Source organism: Larimichthys crocea, chromosome X, assembly GCF_000972845.2.
Source record: "Larimichthys crocea isolate SSNF chromosome X, L_crocea_2.0, whole genome shotgun sequence".
Classification (NCBI taxonomy): Eukaryota; Metazoa; Chordata; class Actinopteri; family Sciaenidae; genus Larimichthys; species Larimichthys crocea.
The window spans coordinates 27,657,357-27,679,166 of record NC_040020.1 but is presented as its reverse complement, the minus strand read 5'-3'; the positions used below and the strand labels follow the sequence as shown (position 1 = coordinate 27,679,166).

The following is a 21,810-nucleotide window of genomic DNA, read 5'->3' as shown; positions in this document are numbered from 1 at the left end:
GGTGAAGGTACAAGTCTGTGGTAGGCTGTGCAAACATGCTCAAAACACTACAAAGCAACTGCACTCGCTCGCACCAACAACGCAGTATACAATGACATATTCATGTACAGTATTCAAATACATAGAATCCTTCTCTTAGATATATTTAGAAAAATATAAAGTCCTAACTTTTCAACTGATAGACAGAAACATTTCACAACAAAAACACATTGTTCCACATATGCTGTGATGCCCTTATTTGGTGAAAGAGAATGAACGTGAAATGTAATAACGAGTGAAGGAAAGTTTGTCTCATTTTCATCTTAAAATGACTAAAAATATATTTTGGATGAAGTGCTGCTGTAGTACATTTGGCATGCAAGGACATGCCCGACTCGGGCCAATTAATGCAAGTAATTGTAAGAAAAATATAAATAAATATATGTGATAAATAAAGCAACTGAGCGAGTCATTGGGATGTGTTTGCAGATTAATTGTGTGTGTGTTTATAGTATGACGAGGAACATGCAGCATATAGACGAAGACAGACGAAAATCAGCTTAGCAAGAGCAACAGTACATCTCAAACGTCTGTGTGTGCACGCATGTGTGTGCATGTGTGTGTGCATGTGTGTTTGCAGATAGGTTTCACACCACACAGTGTTTAATAAACAAGATGTCAGGGGATTCAGCTGAACAAAAATATTTCTGGACCTCAAGCTGTTTGAGGTCTGACCTCAGAAGGATGCTGACGTCAGAAGCTGAGGAAAGAATGGGACGGGTGTGTATTTTGAAAAAGATCATTTATGACTGACAACAGCTTTATTGCCTCCAGAGCTATTTGGGCCAAAGTGGAAATAGTTTACCTTGAGAGTTGTTTGACTATTGTGTGTATTTTTATCCACTTGTCTGACGTATCACTGTGTGACATAGGCTTACGACTCTCCAGTTCAACTTGAAAAGGAACTCAGTTAATGAGAATTCTTGGGAAACTTGCAATGGCCGGTTTTATAGACACTAAAGCCAGAGTGTCTCTGGTTGTGTTGCTTCAATTATTTCAAGAGCACAAGTTAAATTATCTTATCTCAAACAAAACAATTGTTTCCCCTTTTACTCATAGCAAGGTAATTATGTTGTAACTCACAGAAAATGCAAGAATAACTCTAATACCAGTAGTTTAGATGTAGGTTAAAAAAAAAACAGCAAAGGAAAATGTCAATTAATTCATATTTCCATCCACCTGTGATTCCAAATGTTATATAAAGCGTATCATATATTTTGTTTTTATTGATACAACAAATTCCCTATTTCAGCCAAGTATAAAGCCATATTTTTTTTCTTTTAGTTTCCCCAATATTCTTCCTGGCTTATACAAATTCAGTAAATTTACATGTTAATGGGCATTTTGTGTGGCACGTTAGATAAACTTTAGACACGACTGGTTTAACTCAAGGCATAACGTGTAAAGGAAGTAACTTAAAACATTAGATAAAGGTTTTTTTATTTCTGATATTTTTTCTCAAGTGCAACTATGCTAAACTTATTTCCGTAATGATGATGTATGAATCTATGAAAGAGATTTCAAGAAAGCATTGTTGTGAATGGTTAAGACCATCTGTCCAGTCATAATTGTTTTTGTTCTCAGTGACGCGGTCCTAACGGAGGCAATGGAAAGTTACAGTAGATGAATGACCAAATGAGGAGGAGAGGAGACTCATTACTTCCTCATTAATGCCAGATGCCGATGCCAAGGGGGGTCAGATGGGAGATATAGGACGTCACTGGAGCAGATGCAAACTGAAGATTGGATCAAATGTCCATCCTAAACAGATTTGCCGTGTATGTTTGGGAATTGACTAGAGAGAGACTTGCAGATGGGGACTGTGAGCAGGAGTGCACACAGTCCAGCGACTGTGATTACTGAAGTGCAGGTGAGAAAGAAGATGAGGTTAAGTAAGGTAAAGAAAGTTAGTTTGACAGCATGTGGCATGTTTGAGGACTGAACAAACTGAACATGATGTCTGCATGAGTTTAGAGAGAAACTGTGAGGAAAAACCTGTGTTCAGTGATATAAGGAAACCGACTGATGGCACTTCTAAAACTGAAATGTTTTTCGTAGACCTCCAGAGCGACTTTTTAAAGCTCTTAATGGAGCACGTCTCTCTGATGGGGTTTTGAAGATGTAAACTAACTGACAGTCCTGTAAATATTAGTGTAGGGGAGGTCTTATAGCAGGTCTGTGTGGGGATGTGTATGTGTAGTTGCTGATTGCGTCCACCTGCTGATATTTTCCATTTTACTTTCACGATGTTGTAAGTTTTTGTAATGAACGTTGTGGGCAAATAAAAAAAAGCATTGCCGCTAGTCTGAGACTTTTAGCAAAGAAAAAACAGCCCTCTTTAACACGTTAAAAGATAAACGTGTCAATGAGTTGTAAACAAAGGCAGAAGAGTATGCACACTTGCCCACTGTACACTAATACAAACAACACCTCTGTAAAGTTAAACAAGACATTAAGAGCACACAATGCATCAATAGAGAGAGAAAGGGGCTTATGTCCCCTGTATATGAGGATATACTGTAGTAGGACACAAAGAGAATCTATTAACAGTCAGCAGCTCCATGGTCCCATAGTCAGGGCTTCAACAACTAACTGCCCCCGTCTCAGAGCTTAAAAATCATTTAAACATTTCTTTATCTCTCTTTCAAAATATCATGAGGTGTATTCATTTGTGCAGCTGAGCTGGAAGATGCTCCTCTCGCTTTAGGTTTCCACAGAAATGAACTCTGTAAAGTAATAATCGGCAACGTTTTGATATAAATAAATTAATATTTCTGCCATCCCAAGCTGACCATTCACTAAAACCCAAACCACGAAAAACAACTGTCCAACATAACGTTAACATACGGTAAACTATATGAGTAACTTTGTGTGGTCACAGGTTATGAAAAACAAAAGTTCAGTGTGTAGTACCCACACTTGCTATCATACAACAAAAAATACAAATAAATAAAAATACTGTTCTTCTGTTTATTTGGGATATGTAGCTTTAATCTTTTAGCAAAATAGCAAATATCTGTTTTGGAGCCTTCAAGTGCTTATTTAAGATGCTTTCATGGATAACTTACTTAGCTAACATTAATTAACTAGCTACTGAAACCTGCAAAAATCAAGGAACGTCGAGGATTGTTACAAAATTTACTGAGAATCTTGTATTGCTAATTTGCCACCATTATCATTGACAACAAGATTCAAAAGCTTGAGGGGCCTAGCAACAGTAACTAAGGCGAACAGGGTTTAGTGAAGGGTCAATTATCAGCGAATGTAACAGAACAGTAACTTAATCTACAATTTTATGAAAGCTTTTGGATTTGCTTTTCTGAGCACTTGGTAGCTGTTTAGTGGGAATGATCCCATGCCACATAGGAAGTGATGTTTTGAAGTGATGCTTTTGGCAGCAACAATTTGTTATAAATACATTTTAAAAAAATAAAATAAAATAAAATAAACAGTAGAAGAACTGGATAGCATTAGCAGTGACACCCTACATGGCACAGGCCCAAAGCACCACATAAACTAGCTAAATCTTCATAAAAGTAAAATGTTGCCTGGCTACATTGTTTGGCATCCAAGTGATTTCTGGATTGTGTTGTGATACAGAAACACCACAGCAATAAATGCTCAGCACCAAAATGGCACCAAAATAAAGTACAGAGTTGCACGGATTACCACATTAATCTTATCCATGTCTGTGAAACCATCCTCACAGAACTCCTTGCAATTGGAATTCCTTTATCTTCTCTTCTTCTTCCAAACTCTTCACACTGCTGAGCTGGAGACCTGGAGCCAGCCAACCTCTGTGTAGGCCCCCGTCACATGCCAGTACACCGCTCCCATCAGTTTGGTCCACACCATCTGCACCTCTGCTGTGAAGAACTCTGGGAAATCTTCAGATAACACCTCCAGCATCACACCGCTCAAAATCTGGGAAGAAGGAAGGTGAGAAAGATTCTTGATTAACATCGGGTGAAACGAGAAGAGCTGGGGACAGAAAGAGCAAAAGAGTGGAAATATGTAACTATCAAGACAATGCCAGCTGAAAGGAATATAGAGTAATGCAGAGAAATAGGATTCAGTAGGTAAAGTGAGAGCAGAGCAGTTGAAATAAAGAATCCAATTTGCTGTTACAGAAAAGTGGGCGAGGCAGGTGAGAATTGAAAATGATAACAGTAAAACATGAAAGCAGTGGGCGGACAGGCCATACAAAGGGAATGAAAATGACAAAGTAGAGAGAACACAGGGGACTGAAAAAGTAGTAGTATAAAGGGAAAGCAGGAAAAAAACAGGGGAATGTGTATTTAAATGTGATAGATGAGCAGTAGCATTAAAGCTGCAGCAATGAAACATGACATTATTCATTTGTAGGAGTGCAGTACATGAAGAACCCCTTGAATTCTTACTTTTGTCTGTCAATAAAACCATTACAAACTGAATAAAGAATAAAATACAACACAAGATACACGTTGGACACGATGGAGTTGCTCAGTTGTCATGGAGAGACGATTTAAATTGTTACCATGACCTTCATGTGATAACAGGTGGTCATAAATGGAGAGAGGCAGGGGATCATAACATCCCCCTGTATGACCACCTGGTATCATGTTACAAAATAATAAAAAGTAATTATGGCAGCACTCTTGTGCATACCCACGTCGGGTTAAGAGTTCAGGGAATACACAGTGGGACTAACCCATTTAATGATTTATTCACAGTGATCAATTGAATCTTAAAATGTATTCTAAAGGCAATCGGAAACCAGCGGAGGGATGCGTAAATGGCAGTAATGTGTTCTCCTCACAGCTGCATTTATGAACCAACTGCAGACAACATTCAAAAGACTTGAAGTGAGGAAGCGATATGATTCCCCACTTCAGTCACATGAAGAGGGGAATCATATCAGAGTTACACATTGAAGATTATGCAACTATATGATCTACATCAAACACTGGATCTTAAACATATGAGATTTTTTTTCTAAATTTTGTCTTTTATTGCCTTCACCGGCACTTTTAGCTCTACATCTGCATTGAGGACTACATTGAAAACTGCTTAAATATTTTATTAATACTTAATGCTGCTGTACTTTTTCATTGCCATGTCTTGCATATGTATTAGCATAGCATAAGATATGTTACACTTGTGATCTGCACTAAGATTTGTCTATGTTTTTTACACACAATAATTCTTATTTCTGACATTTTGGTGAGTGACTGATTTAGTCAGTACAGTTTGACATCACTGCTGGAGGGTTTACAACCTTTGATTACACCCAGCATCACTAATGAGACTTCAAACCTACTTTTTCATTTGGTATTACTGTAAGTTACTCCTGAAAGTAGTTGAGATAAATTACTGACCTGCCCTTATTTTTGCATGCAGGCACAAAGATAATACATAATAGCTGCATATAAATAGCTGCAATAAAACAGATGAGAGCAAAACAGGAAAATCAATTTTTGGCCTGATTAAATTCAAATAGGCAGTATAATTTGCTGTGATAAAATAGTAATAAAAATATTTCTTTGGAGTGGTAATGGGGTAGTCAATGGGCTGCTGAAGCAACAACAACAAAAAATGTGTCCACTATGCTATATGCTAAGCTATGATAAAGCACCTCATCAAGTATCGAGGAAAGTTCAGGGTGGATAGCTTTACCATGTTTCACAAGGCCAATGACATCTTCAATTCTAGGAATCGTATGAAGTGCTCTGTTGGTGTCAGTATCAATTTAAACATGCTGGTATTGGTATCAGAATGTTTTTAAACAATACCCAGCCCGAGGGATCGTTGAAGGCACTTCCAGGAAATAGAAAATCTCTGATCTGAGTAAAGCAGACTGTGGCCAGCTCAACTTACATATTTTACCATCTGGTAAAAGCTCCTGAACATCACAGATTAATAATGAACAAATGACTGATTGTTTCAGACATTGGATTGCTCCTTAAGATTACCTTGAAGTACATGGGTTCCACCTTGTGTTTGAGGGCATGGGCCTTTCCCACCAAAGCCAGCACTGACGACACCTTCTCTGGGTCATGGAGGTTCTCCACCACAGTATTGATGGCGTTCATTACCCTGCGGGCATGGTGCCGAAGCTGGCTGCTTCGCTCCATCTCATCAGGATCCTCCATGTCCTGGAACTGGCTGAAGTACTGTTTGGCCGATGGGAAGTTGACAAAGAACCTAAAGAGGCAAACATAATTTAGGTTCTTTAGCCATGCTAGCAGTGTGACTCTGGGGATGTTGATTGATCAGTCCGTCACTTTGGTCGATACTGAAACATTTCAACAAATCTTGGATGTATTGAATTTTAAAATGTTCACACATTCATGGTCTCCAGATGAATCCTGAAAATGTTGGTCGTTCCTTGACTTTTCTTCTAACACCATCATGAGGCAGATCTTTGTTTTTTGAAAGAAAAGATATAGTAACACATGGTTTGATCAAAGCAAATAAGAAATATGTCTGCTACTCTTAACAAGAGAGTCAAAGCAACATTTAAATGGATAGCCATTCATGTATTTCTGATCTCCAAATTATGTTAGCTTCCCAGCATATTTGAAAGAGACAACAGAGACCCAGACAACCACTGTAGGGTTCACAGGCCTATGTGATGCAGCTAACTAGCCATGAGCTGTTGCAAGCCCTTTTAACATTCAATCAGTGGCAGTAATAGCATTTTTAGACATCAACAACTGCTTTTACACAAGTTAGAATTTGAAGCCAATATATCCATAATGTACAACAAATGTAGACATAAAGCATTATGTGAACAAAAAATAAATCTTCACTTAACAATGTTTTTACTATTTATTCTTCAATTGGTGTTATCCAACCAACTATGACGTCTATTAGGCTTAATTGAGACAAACCCCATGAGAAGCCCATAATAAAGCTAGTGTATCATAATGAGAACTATGTACGCATCACAATATTTAATAAAAGCATGTGGGGACTTAAAAAATAAGAATTTACTGAACAAACCAATAGGTTGAGTATACAGAGTCACTCACGTTCCAATTTCATAGCACTTGTAAGTGAGTCTTTGATTGGAGAGTTGCTCACACACATGCTTTTTCATATCTGTGAAATATGTTATCCACCTGAACCTTCAATATGCCTGAGAGAATGTCCTTACAGTGCAGCAGCACAGATGAGGCCCTGATAGTTAAGATTGATCACACTGTTTGAGAGTGTAATTGGATGCAGGTGTGCAGCCGAGCAGAGTTTAATTTGCAAGGATCGCTGGCGCTGTTTGTGCAAGTGCATAAACCTGAAAGACACCTACTGTACTGAAGCACAGTATTAAACAGATTAAAAAACATATATTTTTTTGCTTCCACATAGTCCTACCTAGTGTAACTTTACTGAAATTTACTGAAAGAGACATGATGGTTATTCATCTTCTTGAATGAATTTAATCAAATCAAGCATTAACCAATGATCACTGCTGAAAGCAGCAAGCGTATATTTAATTTGTTTAGATTGAATCATGTGTTACTGTACTTTTACAATCTGAATGCATTCAATTCAGACTTAAGACATGTGGATAGTGTTGGAACAGAAATGTAACAAGGTCCATATTGAAACATGAGACAAAGTAAAGACCATGTAAAATTGCAAACATAATAATTGTATGTTTGAAATGGTTTTAAATTACACAAGGGATTAATTTGCTCTTTGTTGTTAGAAATAAATTCGCCACACTGTCTTTTAAATTCTCTCAGATATTCATCAAACTAGGGTTGTAATCAGACAAGGTTTTGAAAAAAAAATGCATCTCTCTCATTCATTTGAATTGAGCCAGTCCATTGCTACCTCTAGCTTGCATCAGTCCCAACAAAAGATACAGTTGTAGTCATCAACAGTAACAGTATTTTGGTGTCTAATAAGCCTATAACACAGTAATTTGCTACTCCAACTGGACTGGCTAGATCACATTTCATTTCTTCACTAATCCCTTTAGTCCAAAAGCCTGTTAACCTGAAAACAAAAGACCAATGCTGCGATGGCACACTGACAAATTACAGCTAATGCTAATGTCATCAGTTTTGCAGTTTTTTTGGTCATTAAGTATTAAACAAATTGATATTTTGATCTGATGATGGAATGAGCTGAAAAGTCAGAGGGTCACCAAACTTTTTGGGATTCATCCTCGGGGACCATGAATATCTGTACCACATTTCAAGCCAATGGTGGTTGAGACATCTCAGTCTAGACCAAAGTGGTGAACCAACTGATAGATACAGTGCTATCCCTAGAGCCACCTTAAAAGTGTGTCTTAAAATAAACACTGGTATAGTTGGTTATGAGAAAGCATCCGTAAAGTATAGACATCCTGACATCCTCTCACAAACCTGAGAAACAGCTTCAGTTTGTTGTCTAACAGAGAAATAACTGGTCCTCACCAAGCTTCAATTCAGAGCTCTTCAAAACTGATTGAAGATGTGATGTGGGAGAAAATTATATGCATCTCTGATCTGTCTGGATTGTGTTTGAGGTCTGCCCAGTGTGTACAACGAGAGTTATTTTAGCTGCAGATGTAGTAAATTCCACTCTTCAAACCACCCTGGTAGATGTAAGTAGAAAGATATACAAAGAAAATGTAAATTGTCTTGTGGGATTCTAGTTACAAAGATTTGTTTTGACTCAGGGGTTTGACAGTTTGTATCACAGCCGACTGTGAGCTAACAGCAGCTTAGCAAAAGAGAGGAAAGTGTGTATGCCGAAGCAATAACAAAGTTTCTACGAGCTTAGCTAAAGAGGTATGTGAGAAATTTGACAAGATTAACTATTGTCAGTTCTCACAAACAACAATGTTAAGTATTATTGTTAACACAGAACTGCACAGACAATTACAAACAGATGGATTTACATGTGCACACACATACACACACACACACACACACACACACACACACACACACACTTCTGCTCTGACCCACTTTAAATCTTGTCAGTGCTCCAGCTGACTAGAATTGCTAGTACAGTTATTTCAGTTATTTGGAGTTTGGCCCTCGGCAGCCTTGCTACACTACATCCACATCCCCCAGATCCTATGTCACGCTAGGTCTACAAACGCTCAGCTTGCCTGTAGCACTCGTCACTTGGCTCTACCAGCTGTCACGATATGTACACACTGTTTTTGCTTGGTGATAGGAATAATACAGACTTCCTAGTAGCTCATGTTCTGCTTAGACAAACATGAAAGTTAACTGCAGTGCTTTAGGAAAACAGCGCTGCACTGATGTTTTCTTTTTTTTAAGAGAAAGAGAGGTCTTTTGTGTCTGTGTTCTTGTTTTAGGATGATAAATGTTTGATCCCCTGTGGCTAAGGCATGGTTCTGCAGTACATAAACAAAATATATTCAACAGGCACATCACCGGGCACAGGAAAAGGATTACACTGACTGATCTGGTGTTTGGTTCCTGGATCAATTGTATGACTGATTGTTTAGCATTAGCCAGACAATAGTCAGAATTAGCCGCTAAACCTTTTGTGATCCAAAGTTAATATTCAAGACATGTACCCAATGGCTTATACATTATTCAGCCTTCCATCCCTAGTAATTACATGCATGAGGGTGTGGGGTTGGAATGATGGAGTTATGGATGAGCATGCAGAACATTCAGTAGATGAGAGTTCACCTCCGGTCACAGACCGAAACATCAAACTTGCATTTCAGACCAATTTACTAAAACATTCATCCAGCATGTTGGCCCACTTTACCTTACTAGTAGATTAGTATCGGTATGGAAGCTAATTTTTCAGCTGTAAGTGCCCGACTCAGTTTTATTTCAGTTACAATTAAAAAATAAAAAAAGAAGATAAGAAAAAGGAGATAAAGAAACTAAACTACTATTGTTATTACTGTGTCAAACATTGATGATTATCAACTTCATTAGTATTGGCCTCAAAAATCCAGTACAGGTGGGGCAATTTATTATTGTTTTTATTAACCGTAACTAACTGATCTTTCATGTTGCCTAACGCTCAGCATAGTGCACTATGTTTTAATGGGGCCATTTCTTACATATTAACACTTACATTAAATCTAAAAATCTCAATTTTTATTATTGGTGGAGGACTTTAACAGTGCACAAACTTCTGTTTCAGCTGTGTGTCTCCCTTCACACACTTTATGTGAACAAAGCTGGATGAGATGAGAGAGCAGTTGTCATTAGACGTAAATAGTTTTTGTCTGTTTCTGTTTTACGTCCGAACCTCCTCTACATGGACAACTGAAAGGCTTAGACTGGTGTCTTTAACTTTGGAGCTGCTGCAGGTTCTCATTTCATTTTTAACTTTATTGTCAATGCCAACACCATCACACTGTAAGTAGACAGGATGAAGTCTCTGTATTGTAAAACATCAGCACGTGGATACAGCTATTACACTCAGTAATAGATTTAATGTGAATGCACTTATTACATGCCATACTTTTAAATGTGAGGACTGTCACGTACGAGAAAGAAGAAAGAAAAAGGCTGAGGACTGGACACTGTAAAAAATCTGTAATTTATACATTGAGTTACTTTTCTGGCTTTGGCATCCATTGTTGGGACCCTGACCACAGACAAACTCTGTAACCCTTTTTAGAGATAACTATGGTAATACTTAGCTCTCTTTTTTGCTGCAATAGTATGAAGGGTGGGGGACCACAGTGACTACCTGATCCTTAATATGTTTCAGAAGGATAATACTACTTTTAGAGGCATGGGGAAGAACATTTTGTCCCTGTATGAGAGGAAGACTGGTTTAGTACTTTGGAGAGCTCTGAGCATATTCTTGCACCTGTCTCTGCATTTAAATTAAGTCATCAAAGCCAGAGAAGAACCATTAGTGGGGCTTGTTGATAACACTTTGATTAGACTGTAAGGGTTTTTTATAATTCTTTGGCGCAACATGAACAACCTCGAGCCTCACTCACGAAACTTCAAGGACGGTGTTTCACAAGGCGAACTATGACTCCACACTGCTGGCCTAATTATTAACTAATTAAAATACACACACTATGTAATCCTGATTTTAAAAGACTTAAAATGAACTCAAATGTCGCAACAACTATTCAATAGAAATTTAATTTTGTCCATACATTCATGTTCACAAGACAATGAATCCCAATGACTTCTACCTTCTACTGCCACCAGCAGGTTGACATTTTGGGTTATAACTTAAGTATCTTGAAAATTACTAAATGTTATTGCCATTGAAGTTTGTTCAGATATTCGTGGCCCCCAGAAGATAAATTGTCATAACTTTTTCAATCCTCTGAGTTAATTTAGTTCAGTTCATCTAGCACTACAACCAGTTTATCCAGTACATTGGTTTATAACCAAATGCCTCCAAAATGAATTACATTCCTTATTATCCTCACATGTAATTCATGTTAACATCATGGTTAGCATTTTGTGCTAGCATATAGCTTAAAGCACTGCTGTGCAGCAGCCTGACAGAGTAATTAGCATGGCTATAGACTCTTAGTCTTTCTTTTCTCTACATGTTATCTCTTTATGTTGTCTTATTTCATTGTATCTATATATGTTATTCTTTCACATATAGCACATAGTTTCCATGAGGTAGTGGCATTTATAATAAGTCTAAACAGACTACCTGAACAGTGTATTCAATTAATGTTTTTAGATGCCTCTGTGCTGTAAAACAACTGACATAAAATATTAACAATTCTAATTATATAATACAATCGGCTATATGAATGTTTTATACCATGCTTCAGTTTTTAGTCCTTGTAAGATTGTAAAGAGTTAACACAGGGAATTTCAAGACACACAAAATGAAACACAATTATCTTCTGCTTAGTGAAAATGTGCATAAATCCTCCCATCAGCACTTTGAATGTAACAGCACTGTCTGAGTGAATGTTTTCAGGGTTTGATTGTATTAACTAAGCTGCCATATGCAGTGTTCTGCTGATGCCTGGAGTGATCTTACTCTTTGGTGCAATTGAATTTGTACGCATTGGTGAAATCAACTGAGGCTATTATTACTGTCTATTCTCTCCATGCATCCAGGCATGTGGATTGACATAAAAATGCAAATCTGTGTTCACTTGGGGGATGCTGTGTTCTGATCCTGACCGTAGAAGACTTTGACCCAGTGTCAGCCTCAGTTTATGTTAGGTCACTGAGAAACTGCCAGCCAACTGTTGATAATCACATTCTTTTTGCATCTTAAAGTATCACCATAGACTCTGCAGAATAGGCATTTTTTCATATGTTCTAAATTAAATTACTGTGTGATTATTTGTTAGTGATGTAAACTCAAAATGCCAATGTACAAACAGCTGGCACTTTGGAATTTCTTCATGGAATATTAACACCTGGTAACACAGTTAGATGAGAAGATTGTTAACTAGTCTCATGTCTATATAACTGCAATCTAATGTAAATATGAAATAATTACCAGCCATTGGTTAGCTTTTCTTAGCATAAAGACTGGAAACATTGGAACAGGTAACAAAATCCACCCTCTTGCACTTCATAACTTCCTGCAGTTAGACAACCAGAGAGACCAGTCCAGAAAGACTATTTCTTGGCTCCAAGCGCACGACCTTCTTGTCTAAATCTCAGCAAAAGCAAAGAAGCAAATTCATTTCAGTTCCTTAGCTAGAAATAATGAATTCTTGGAAATGCAGGCACAAGCTGATGATTTTCTTGGTTTGGTATTTGTCAATTAGTGTTAAGTATGATTACGTCTATAATGAAACTCTTTAGTTTTTCTGTCATTGTCTGTCTTTCACCCTGGTAACACAATGTGTGTGTTCTTTTACTTCTTAGCTATGAAAATGATATATTTTCAATATGTATCTAACACCAGAGTCACCAATCTACTTTGATAGTCAGGGGCAAATGACATTTGACAGGAAGAAGAATATCATCTTTTCATCAAATGAGGCAAAGAAATTTAATACATTTGAAAGGAGTGACAGAGGAGAAGATAGACGGCATGGAGGGACACATTTAAGTGCCAATGCTTGTTGCTGTCATCCACAGATAAGAGCACAAGACAGACAGACAGACAGACACACACACACACACACACACACACACACACACACACACACACACACAAACAAAAGATGCTCTCTGCCCTTTCCTGTCTCTCCCTCAGGGATACTTGTCACCCCAAACTGAAAATCAGTTTGTCTCACTCACATCAGTCTCCTTGGCTACCACTCGCTGTCCATTTTAACAAGGCCTTGAGGGCTTTCTTAGTGTAACACTGAGCCAGTTTAGCTGGGGACATTCAAACGAATCAAGTCTCTCTTCTTTGAAATATATAAAAAACAAAAAAACAAAAACAAACAAAAAACATGAAAAGAAGCAGGAAAAACACAGTGAAACCATGTAACATCCAGTTGGTCTACAACACTTTGCAGCGAAGCTTCTTTACTGCATGTAGGAGATTTGAGGAGGCTAGGAGACTGTTTGATTTTATGGTTATGACAACATAAGAAGACATGATGAAGAACATTTAACAAAATTCACGAGGCATCTCTGTCTTCTATACATGAATTTTACCTTAAATGTTGATGCACAAGGCACAAATTCAACATATTTGCAGTCTCGATGTTGATGCACAAGGCACAAATTCAACATATTTGCAGTCTCGTTGACATTGGGTGTCTTGTCATACTGTGGCGTGAGGAGCAGAAGACTATGGAGTATTTCAGCACCTTAATGAGACCTAAACCTGTGACAGCTCCGTTATTGGTGAGACGTTGAAGGAACAGGTACCGAACATGGTGTGTGTGTGTGTGTGTGTGTGTGTGTGTGTGTGTGTGTGTTTGGGGCCTACACAAAATGCAGTCATCATTATCATTGTCACTAGGTTTCCTACCTAATGTAACTGCTAAATTACTGTATATGAGAACAGAGACATTTGACATCTGTTAAACCACTGAAGGAGTAAAAACACATTTTCAGCTGCTGTTAAGATGTTTTTTTCATCTATTTACGTGGACTTTCAACTACACTGTTGAATTCCGAACATTTCGATAATAATGTGCATCAACAAGAAATGTGCTGAATAGCAAATCATTTTTCTGGGTTTGTGTTTGGCACATAGCAGTGTCATGGCCAGAAGTGCTGCAATTGTCCAAACTAAACTGGTCATGTTTAGATTTAATCTTTAAGAAGTCGTTGAGAATTTGGTGTGGTAAGTGAGTGGACAAAAATCTGGGAAGAACTTTATTCTAATTCAATAGTGTATGTAAGGACTATACATGGATGGATACCATGTTCTAAAAAAGCAACGTACTCATCACAATGAATGAGTTACATGGAGCACATAGTTTTTCAGGTTTACTCCTGGTTTTCTGGCACACAGAGTCATACACTTCTGTCCACTGTTGTTTTCATGTCAGATTAATTAACTCATGTCAGCAGATTCCCTTCACACATGAAAGACAAATGCTATAATTGTGTGGCAAAATGTCACCTGTCATAACCTGTACATGAGGATTAAGGGGGATTAAATTGTACAAGGATTAAATATTTTAATACATGACAGCTAGATAACACTGCTATTTTTTGTGGAAAAAGAAATGTTTGTAATTATACATTAGATTAATAAATACACATTTATATCAATCCTCATTACTACTCCTACTGCTAATATCTGTCTTTTGATGCATTAATCATGTGTGTCTACTTTGTTTTTTCAAATATTGTAAGAAATACCACTGGTCACTCTTCACCGCATTTGGTGCAAGTGGTCTCATTGTATTTCTTATTCAACAACAACAAAAAAAGAGAAGGTTGTTGTGTCAATCAAGAGGGCCTTTAACATGACCGAAGAGAAAAAGGTTAAGAGGAAATCTCACCACACAATAAATAACTTTGAAATTGAAAATTTAGGAGAATTTAGTGTGACTTTGTTCTCACTGTAACACTAAAGATTTACATGGTCCATGTGACACCACTGCATTTTCTGAAAACATCCTGATCTTCCTTTGCTTAAGAAAAAAAAACAAAAAAACTTTCCAACCACTAATTTTTAAGGATACATAGAATTGATTGACAAATTCAACGTGAGAATGGAGCAAGTAGGTCCAAACAACACAGCAACAGACAAAGCTCAACCAGCAGGACCAGCTGTATCAATGGCTTCATGACAACACATCCAGCCTTAAACCTAAGTATCTTAGTAGCTGTAAATAATGTATTCACTGATCTCTGGCTTGAAAGTTTAGACACACAGGGACAAATTTAAGAGTTTTTCAAAGTGACAAAATCCTCAGCTTTCACCTCTTGCCAAAGCTTACCTTATGAGCACAGACACTCCCACGTCCTCACAGTTCTTGTAGACTTGCCCCCACGTGTCCTGGATGATCTCCCTCTCAGCATCAGACAGCGGCTCGGCGCGCTCCGGACGATCTTCGCACTCTACCTCCCCTCTCCGCACTCCCAGCAGCTGCGGAGGTGGAGGTGGCGAAGGTGGCGGCGGAGACTCCCTGCGAGACATCCTCCTGCGGCGCAGCAGCCCGGAGGCTCCCAGGAGGGCCCGGGGGAGGTAGGGAGCGAGGGAGGGGGGGAGGGAGACGGAGAGCTGAGACCCCACGGCGGGAGCTGGGAGAGAGTCGGGATGAGAAGAGGAGCAGAGAGGAGGAAGAAGAGGAGGAGGAGGAGGAGGAGGAGGAGACGGAGGGGACTAGGAGAAGAGAGGAGGCAGGCGGTGCTCACAGCCGATTAAAAAGAAATGGGAAAATGAAGCTTCCAGTCCCCCCCACTGCCACCCACCACACTCCCTCACTCCAAACTCCCTTGCTTGTCCTCCCTCCAACTAAAAACTTATTTCTCTTACTGCTGAGCTCTCTCTCGCTTTTCTCCTCACTCTTCCCACTTCTCCTCTCCCCACCTCTTTCTCCCTCTCTCCCCCAGTGAGGGAGATGCCTCTGAGTGATGCTGCTGTTCACCAGTCACCTGTACCCTCCCTCTCCCTCTCCCTGGTCCTCTCGCTCTGGTTTGAGGAGATGAGGCGTGTGGAGGCTGTGGTGTGTGTTCTGTGGACCTGATGGAATGAGAGTGGGGTGGGGAGAAAAACAGAGAGAGAGAAAGCGAGGGGGGTGGAGAGATCTGGAGGTAAAGATAGAGAGAGAGAGAGAGAGAGCATCAAGGACTTCTGCACATGTTTGAGCACACATATTGTTACATCCAGTGAGTGACATGTATGTATGCATGCATGCTCGTCTATTTCTGTTTTTAGACACACCTATTGGCATTTGAATAAATGTAGAGAAAAGGCTTATTCCTCGTATTCTGCTTATTATTATTGTAGAGATACATTCCCTCTGCATATGTCTAAAATATTATAAAATTCGCCTTTATGCAGATGACAATGTTTTTTGTGTTGCTGATTTTGTCCACTTGGTCACTCAAATCGCAACTCCTTTAGAGCTACTTTAATTGATTTTTGACTATAACCCTTTTAAAAATATGCAATTCTCCACTATTGAAATAAACAAAAAGATTTGGCATCTGGTTTGATAAGCAATTCAAATTTTAATGCCATGTAAATCTTGTTGGTAAACTGTGACAGATGCTTAGCCTACAGACATAAAAGCAGCTCCCCTCTGATTTGTACAAATAATCTTGTTGTGCCAGTTTTCCTCTCACTTTTTGGTTATAGGGATTTTTAAATATCAACATGCAGCTGTCCCGAGAGACCCCTAGATTTCATTTACCACCCTGCCCTGAGGTTCACCACTGGTGATAATTACAACACTCACCACTGCTTTCTATAAGGTAAAGTTGATTGGCGTTCCCTGTCTGAAACAAGTAATAACCACTGGTATTGATGCAATGTTGTTGCAAAATTGCTATCTTAAATCTCATCTCTGGCACTACACGCTTCAGTGACTGGTTTAATGCTCCAGGAGCTCCAAACCAGAACTGGCCTTGAAAAGATTGCCTTTGCTGTTTGTGATGTTCATCATGGAATAAAATACAGCGGCACCAAATCATTCATACCTCTGTAACTTAAATAACATTTGATCTCTACCTGCTTGTGATTGGTTTCACTGACTAAGCCTTTTTTATTCTCACTTTTCTGTTTTACTCATTAAATTTGTTTTTTTGTGTATATTTTTACACAGAAATTCACATTTTAAATATAATAGTTGTATTGTATAATTGTTGTGTGTGTGTGTGTGTATACACACACATTATATATATATATATTGTTTACAAAAATCTATTTCAGGCTTTACGACTCAGATTATAAACAACTTCCTTCGCTGTTGGTGGAAGACAGAAGACTATACGTACAGATTATGACCTTTCGCCACAAGGCAACACAGACAGCTAACAAATAACCCGTAGACATGCAGTACATAAAACTGTCTTTAATTACATGTATAATATGTGTAATGTATAAAATTACTGCGCCATACATGGAGCTTCTGGCATGACAGTATTTGCATAATTATATGCAAAACTTGATGGACATCTTGGGAACCTTACAGAAAATCTTCCTTTCCATATCCAAAATACATAAGGATCTTTTTTTAAATAATCTCTTTTGATTATATATTTTCTAATTTGCTTTATATTATAATTTGCATTGCTTTCCTTCTCTCTATCCAGTATTTTCCCTTTTGTGCCTTGGCAGCATGAAGCTATTCACATACCATGCCAAAAAAGCTGATTTAAAATGAGAGAAAAAAGGGAAATGATAGCTACTTGTGCTGAAGAGATGCAGCTGCAGTGGACAGAGGGCACAAGCTCAAAAATAGAGATGTGTGTATTTCTGTACACACAAAGTATACATATAGTTTGACAGGGAGAAGATTCTGCTTCTTCATGCATCAGACAGTTTGTAGAGGTAAAAAAGAATATGAGGATTAAGGAAAGGGAATAGATCAGAACGTAAATACTCTTAATACATTGACTGCTACATGATCACAATATTAATTCATTTTTAATCCTTTAAATTTTAATCAAGCCCCATCATCAACATATTATTTAGAACCTCATTGTGTCTAATGATTAGCCAATGTAATTTTGACCAGGATTTCAGAAATACTGAGGTCACAGTCCAAAAGTCCAGTTCATCAGCTAGTGGGTTCACCTTTCATCTGTTTCCAAAAGAAAGAAACTTGTTTTGGAAATTAAAAATTAACATAAAAAAGAGGAATCAAGAGGAATAACACATGATTCTATGACAGAAAATATTTCAAGCAAAGTGACTTTTTTGTTTTGGAAATGGGTGAATTCATCTCACCCCACTGAAGAAAATATTAATTGAATCATGGACAAAACGACCACGATTGAATGAATAATGATTGAAAGATCATGATTTTTCCAAGAGAGTACACCTATCTGTACTTGTGCAGAAAATCAAAGACGGCGCCAAATGAGGTCAAACACTTATCTATACTCAATCTGGTACCGTGTTATTGAAAACGCCACATTTGACATTCCATATCTGTGCTGCAAAAAAGGAAGAAAAAAAAAGAAAAAAGACTGAAATGTTTGATAAACTGGTGTCTAGACAAAAGCAGAATAGGGATGGTGGAGGACGATGCTGATGACAGGTCTATTATGCCACAGAGGCGACTGGAGAAGCCAACAATTGAGAGATGGAGCTGTCACAGCATTTTGCAAAATGTGCCACACCAAAGGGTGTCACTCTGTCACTCGTCAAGACAAGATGAAATAACTCACTCAGACGTCTTGCTTCTGTCACTCAAGATATGCCAGTGCTCAGTATGTGACATACAATTTAGAAAGAAATATACTCAGTCTACTATATTGTGACTGGTTCATATACAAAGCAATACTGTTTATGGGGACATATGGTCCGAAAATATAGAAAATATGACAAATCTAAAAGAAATTAGTTTGACTCTGAAAAACTGAAAAATGTATTAACATACAGTATATCTGTCATATAGTATGAGTGAATATGTGTAACACATACATAGACAGTTGTCCGTTTACTGCAACAGGATCTCTGTCAAGCTGGGAGTCTGCAAATCTTTACTGCTGCTGCCCTCTACTGTCTGCTGCACTTCAAATAACATGAGGCAATGAGCAGAACTGGTTCAAGAATAAGAGCTAATTTGGTGGGACAGGGGTACTCCTGATCTACACTTTCCTTCGTAATAGTTCCTGTTCCAGTTTTTGAACTATTGATTGTACCTTAGCCTGTACTGATGTCACCTTTTAGCTCACAACTAATCATGGATAAATGTCTAACCCTAACTTTAATCATATGACGAAATATATCAGGAAAAACAAAATGTTATTATTTCTATTCATTTTAAATTGCATTGCAGCAATCTCAGCTTTTTATCATTTGAAATGTTGTAGTGTTTCGATAGTATAATATACATTTAAATATATATTGTACCACTAGAGGGAGATCACACACCACCAGTGGTACACATACCATAGTTTGAGAATCAGTAGTCTTGGTGACAAACCTTTGCTCTGTTGTGACCTGTGCATCAATGGGCATCAAAGCAAAACTCCATGTTCACCTGGGGAAGGTCATGGACCCTGAGCCAGAAAAGACACGCTGCGTCTTGCAGCTGAAGTTAGCACACACAACCAAAGCCTTTATTTCGCAGTAGGCTAATCTTAGATTGAGATAATTAGATCACAATTTAGGAGGAAGTGTACAACAGAAGCTTTATAAGTGAATTAAATGGGGCGCCATAGTGGCTCACCTGGTTCAGTGTGTATCATGTATCACTTCCTTTGCTGCTGTCAGAGTGTTAACAAAATTGAGTGAATACCATTTTTATTTCACTGCTTTAGTCATCAACATGAAGTAGAATGTAAACATAGGCTGCAAGAAAATGTTGTTGCTCTAACAGACTACACCATAACAGCACACAGTCCAGTGGGTACAGAACATAGGAGAAATTAAATATTCATAAATATGTTTTTGTTACAGTATAATAATAATATAAAAAGAAAAAGAAATAGCCCATAGAATAGATTCACATAACTGCATGACAAATGTACACAGTATGTGGTCACATCAAATTATTTCTTGTCAAGTTACAATTGCATTTAAAGGTTGAGTGTGTAGTATTTAGAGGGCTCTATTTACAGAACAGGGCAGGAATTCAATTTAATAATGTAATGTATAACTATGTTTTCACATGTTCATATGTTTTCAGCATAGAAGCAGAGAGACAAATAAAAGGAAAACAAGCTGTGCTTTGACTAAGACACTAATTGGCTACAAAGTCAATAGACCCTTTTTGTCTCTGGACATTTCACTTGTTGGTTAGAAAAGGCCTAATTAATAACGTTGATGATGTTCAGATTATGCTTGGGTCTCTTTCAGAGCATTGTAATTCTGCATTACTGCTCACTGTATTAAGTGTAATCATTATTGTCATTAGGTACACATATGCTTTTCTTGCTATGACATGTCAAAATGTCTATTGTGAAAAAGATCTATGGGTAATTTATTGGACCCTCCTTTTGATTTTAAATTCAAATATCCTCCAGCAGGTCATTTTGTCTGTGCCTACATCTATTCATTTTCTTTAAAACAAGCAAACACATAGGCCAGAGCAAATTCAACATATCAACGTGGCTCAAGCATTTTTGAGATTACAGAGATGCAGCAACATCCAGAAACAAGAGGAACTACACTGTGAATGAGCGACCAACAGTTTTCCTTGGTTTAAGAAAAGTTTAATCTGGAGGCTGAATCTCAGACAGAATGACTTGTTATGACTGATAGATGTACCAGACCCTAACAGATATAAATATAAGTTCACAATATGAAATGAATGTGTGTCTCTGTGTGTGTACATCTGGTATATTCAGGTATGACACAGAAGTTGCACACTCAAATGGAGTTCCTACTCCATGAGGTTTTGGAGCTGGAGGATGTGGGCACAAAGTACCAGGTTGGTGTCAGAGGTATCATGTTAGTCAAGGAGAGGTACAACCCAACCACTGTAAGATGTATATATGTTTTGTTGTATGTATGTTACGAACATGTGAACTGCATTTTTTTTTCTATTTTGAAATTAGTGCAAAAGGAACAATATTTAACAACGTCATTTGGTAAATAAGTAGTTATACACATGAAATGCTTTCTTGAAAAATGCTGAAAGCCAGATACTCCTCTTTAAGGCTCGACTGATTTTTTTTAATGATGGATAAGCAAAATAATCAAAATCTATGCAAGACGCAATAAGTCAAAATGACTTATTATAGCTTGACTCGAAGAGCAATCATTTATGACTGTCTTCGATTTAGCATAAAACCTACATTTATTTGGGCTTAATGCAAGTCTAGAAACTCAAGTTTTATAAGCACACCTGTGTAGTTGGGGAAAGCAAATAAACTATGATTAAGATGACAGAAAGCAGGGTAAGCACACAGATGACAAACTAATATCAAACTAACTGATTTTTGTGTCTTTTGTTTCACTTTTTTTCTGACATCTGACATTTCTCTAAGTTTGCGCTCTTTTGCTGCTCTTCATTATGAATCTGTTACATGGAGACACATGGTCTGTATTAGTAATGTCAGTCTTTATGCAACAGAGGGCACTATTTCAACATATTAAAAATGTGCTGCCAGTCTGAGAAGAAAATCATTACATTACATTACATTATTACATTACATTGCATTTAGCAGACGCTTTTATCCAAAGCGACTTACAGAGGAGGACATAAGCTGAGAAAGGTGTAAAGGAGCACAGAATAGTTGTTAGTTTTGTTAGTTTTGTTAGGCAGGGAAGCATTCTCGAAACAGAAAGGTTTTTACAAGTTTT

At 37.9% G+C, this 21,810-nt stretch overlaps 1 protein-coding gene across 1 annotated transcript; it reads right to left on the bottom strand.

The window, feature by feature from the left end:
• Positions 1-870: 870 nt before the first annotated feature.
• On the bottom strand, positions 871-16,066 carry cygb2 (cytoglobin 2). Its single transcript, XM_010735912.3, has 3 exons — positions 15,326-16,066; positions 5,991-6,222; positions 871-3,963 (listed from the first exon to the last, which is right to left on the bottom strand). Exons 1-3 carry the CDS (start codon positions 15,523-15,525, stop codon positions 3,799-3,801), a joined length of 597 nt encoding a protein of 198 aa, XP_010734214.1. The 5' UTR covers positions 15,526-16,066; the 3' UTR covers positions 871-3,798.
• Positions 16,067-21,810: the final 5,744 nt, after the last annotated feature.

Bases quoted from the DNA above. Each gene is read 5' to 3' on its own strand.
- cygb2 (XM_010735912.3), bottom strand. From the start codon at position 15,525: ATGTCTCGCAGGGAGTCTCCGCCGCCACCTTCGCCACCTCCACCTCCG. The intron at 6,223-15,325 runs GTAAGCTTTGGC...TTGCCTCTTTAG, and splicing joins GGAGTGTCTGTGCTCATAAG to GTTCTTTGTCAACTTCCCAT. The intron at 3,964-5,990 runs GTAATCTTAAGG...CCTTCTTCCCAG, and splicing joins TGGAACCCATGTACTTCAAG to ATTTTGAGCGGTGTGATGCT.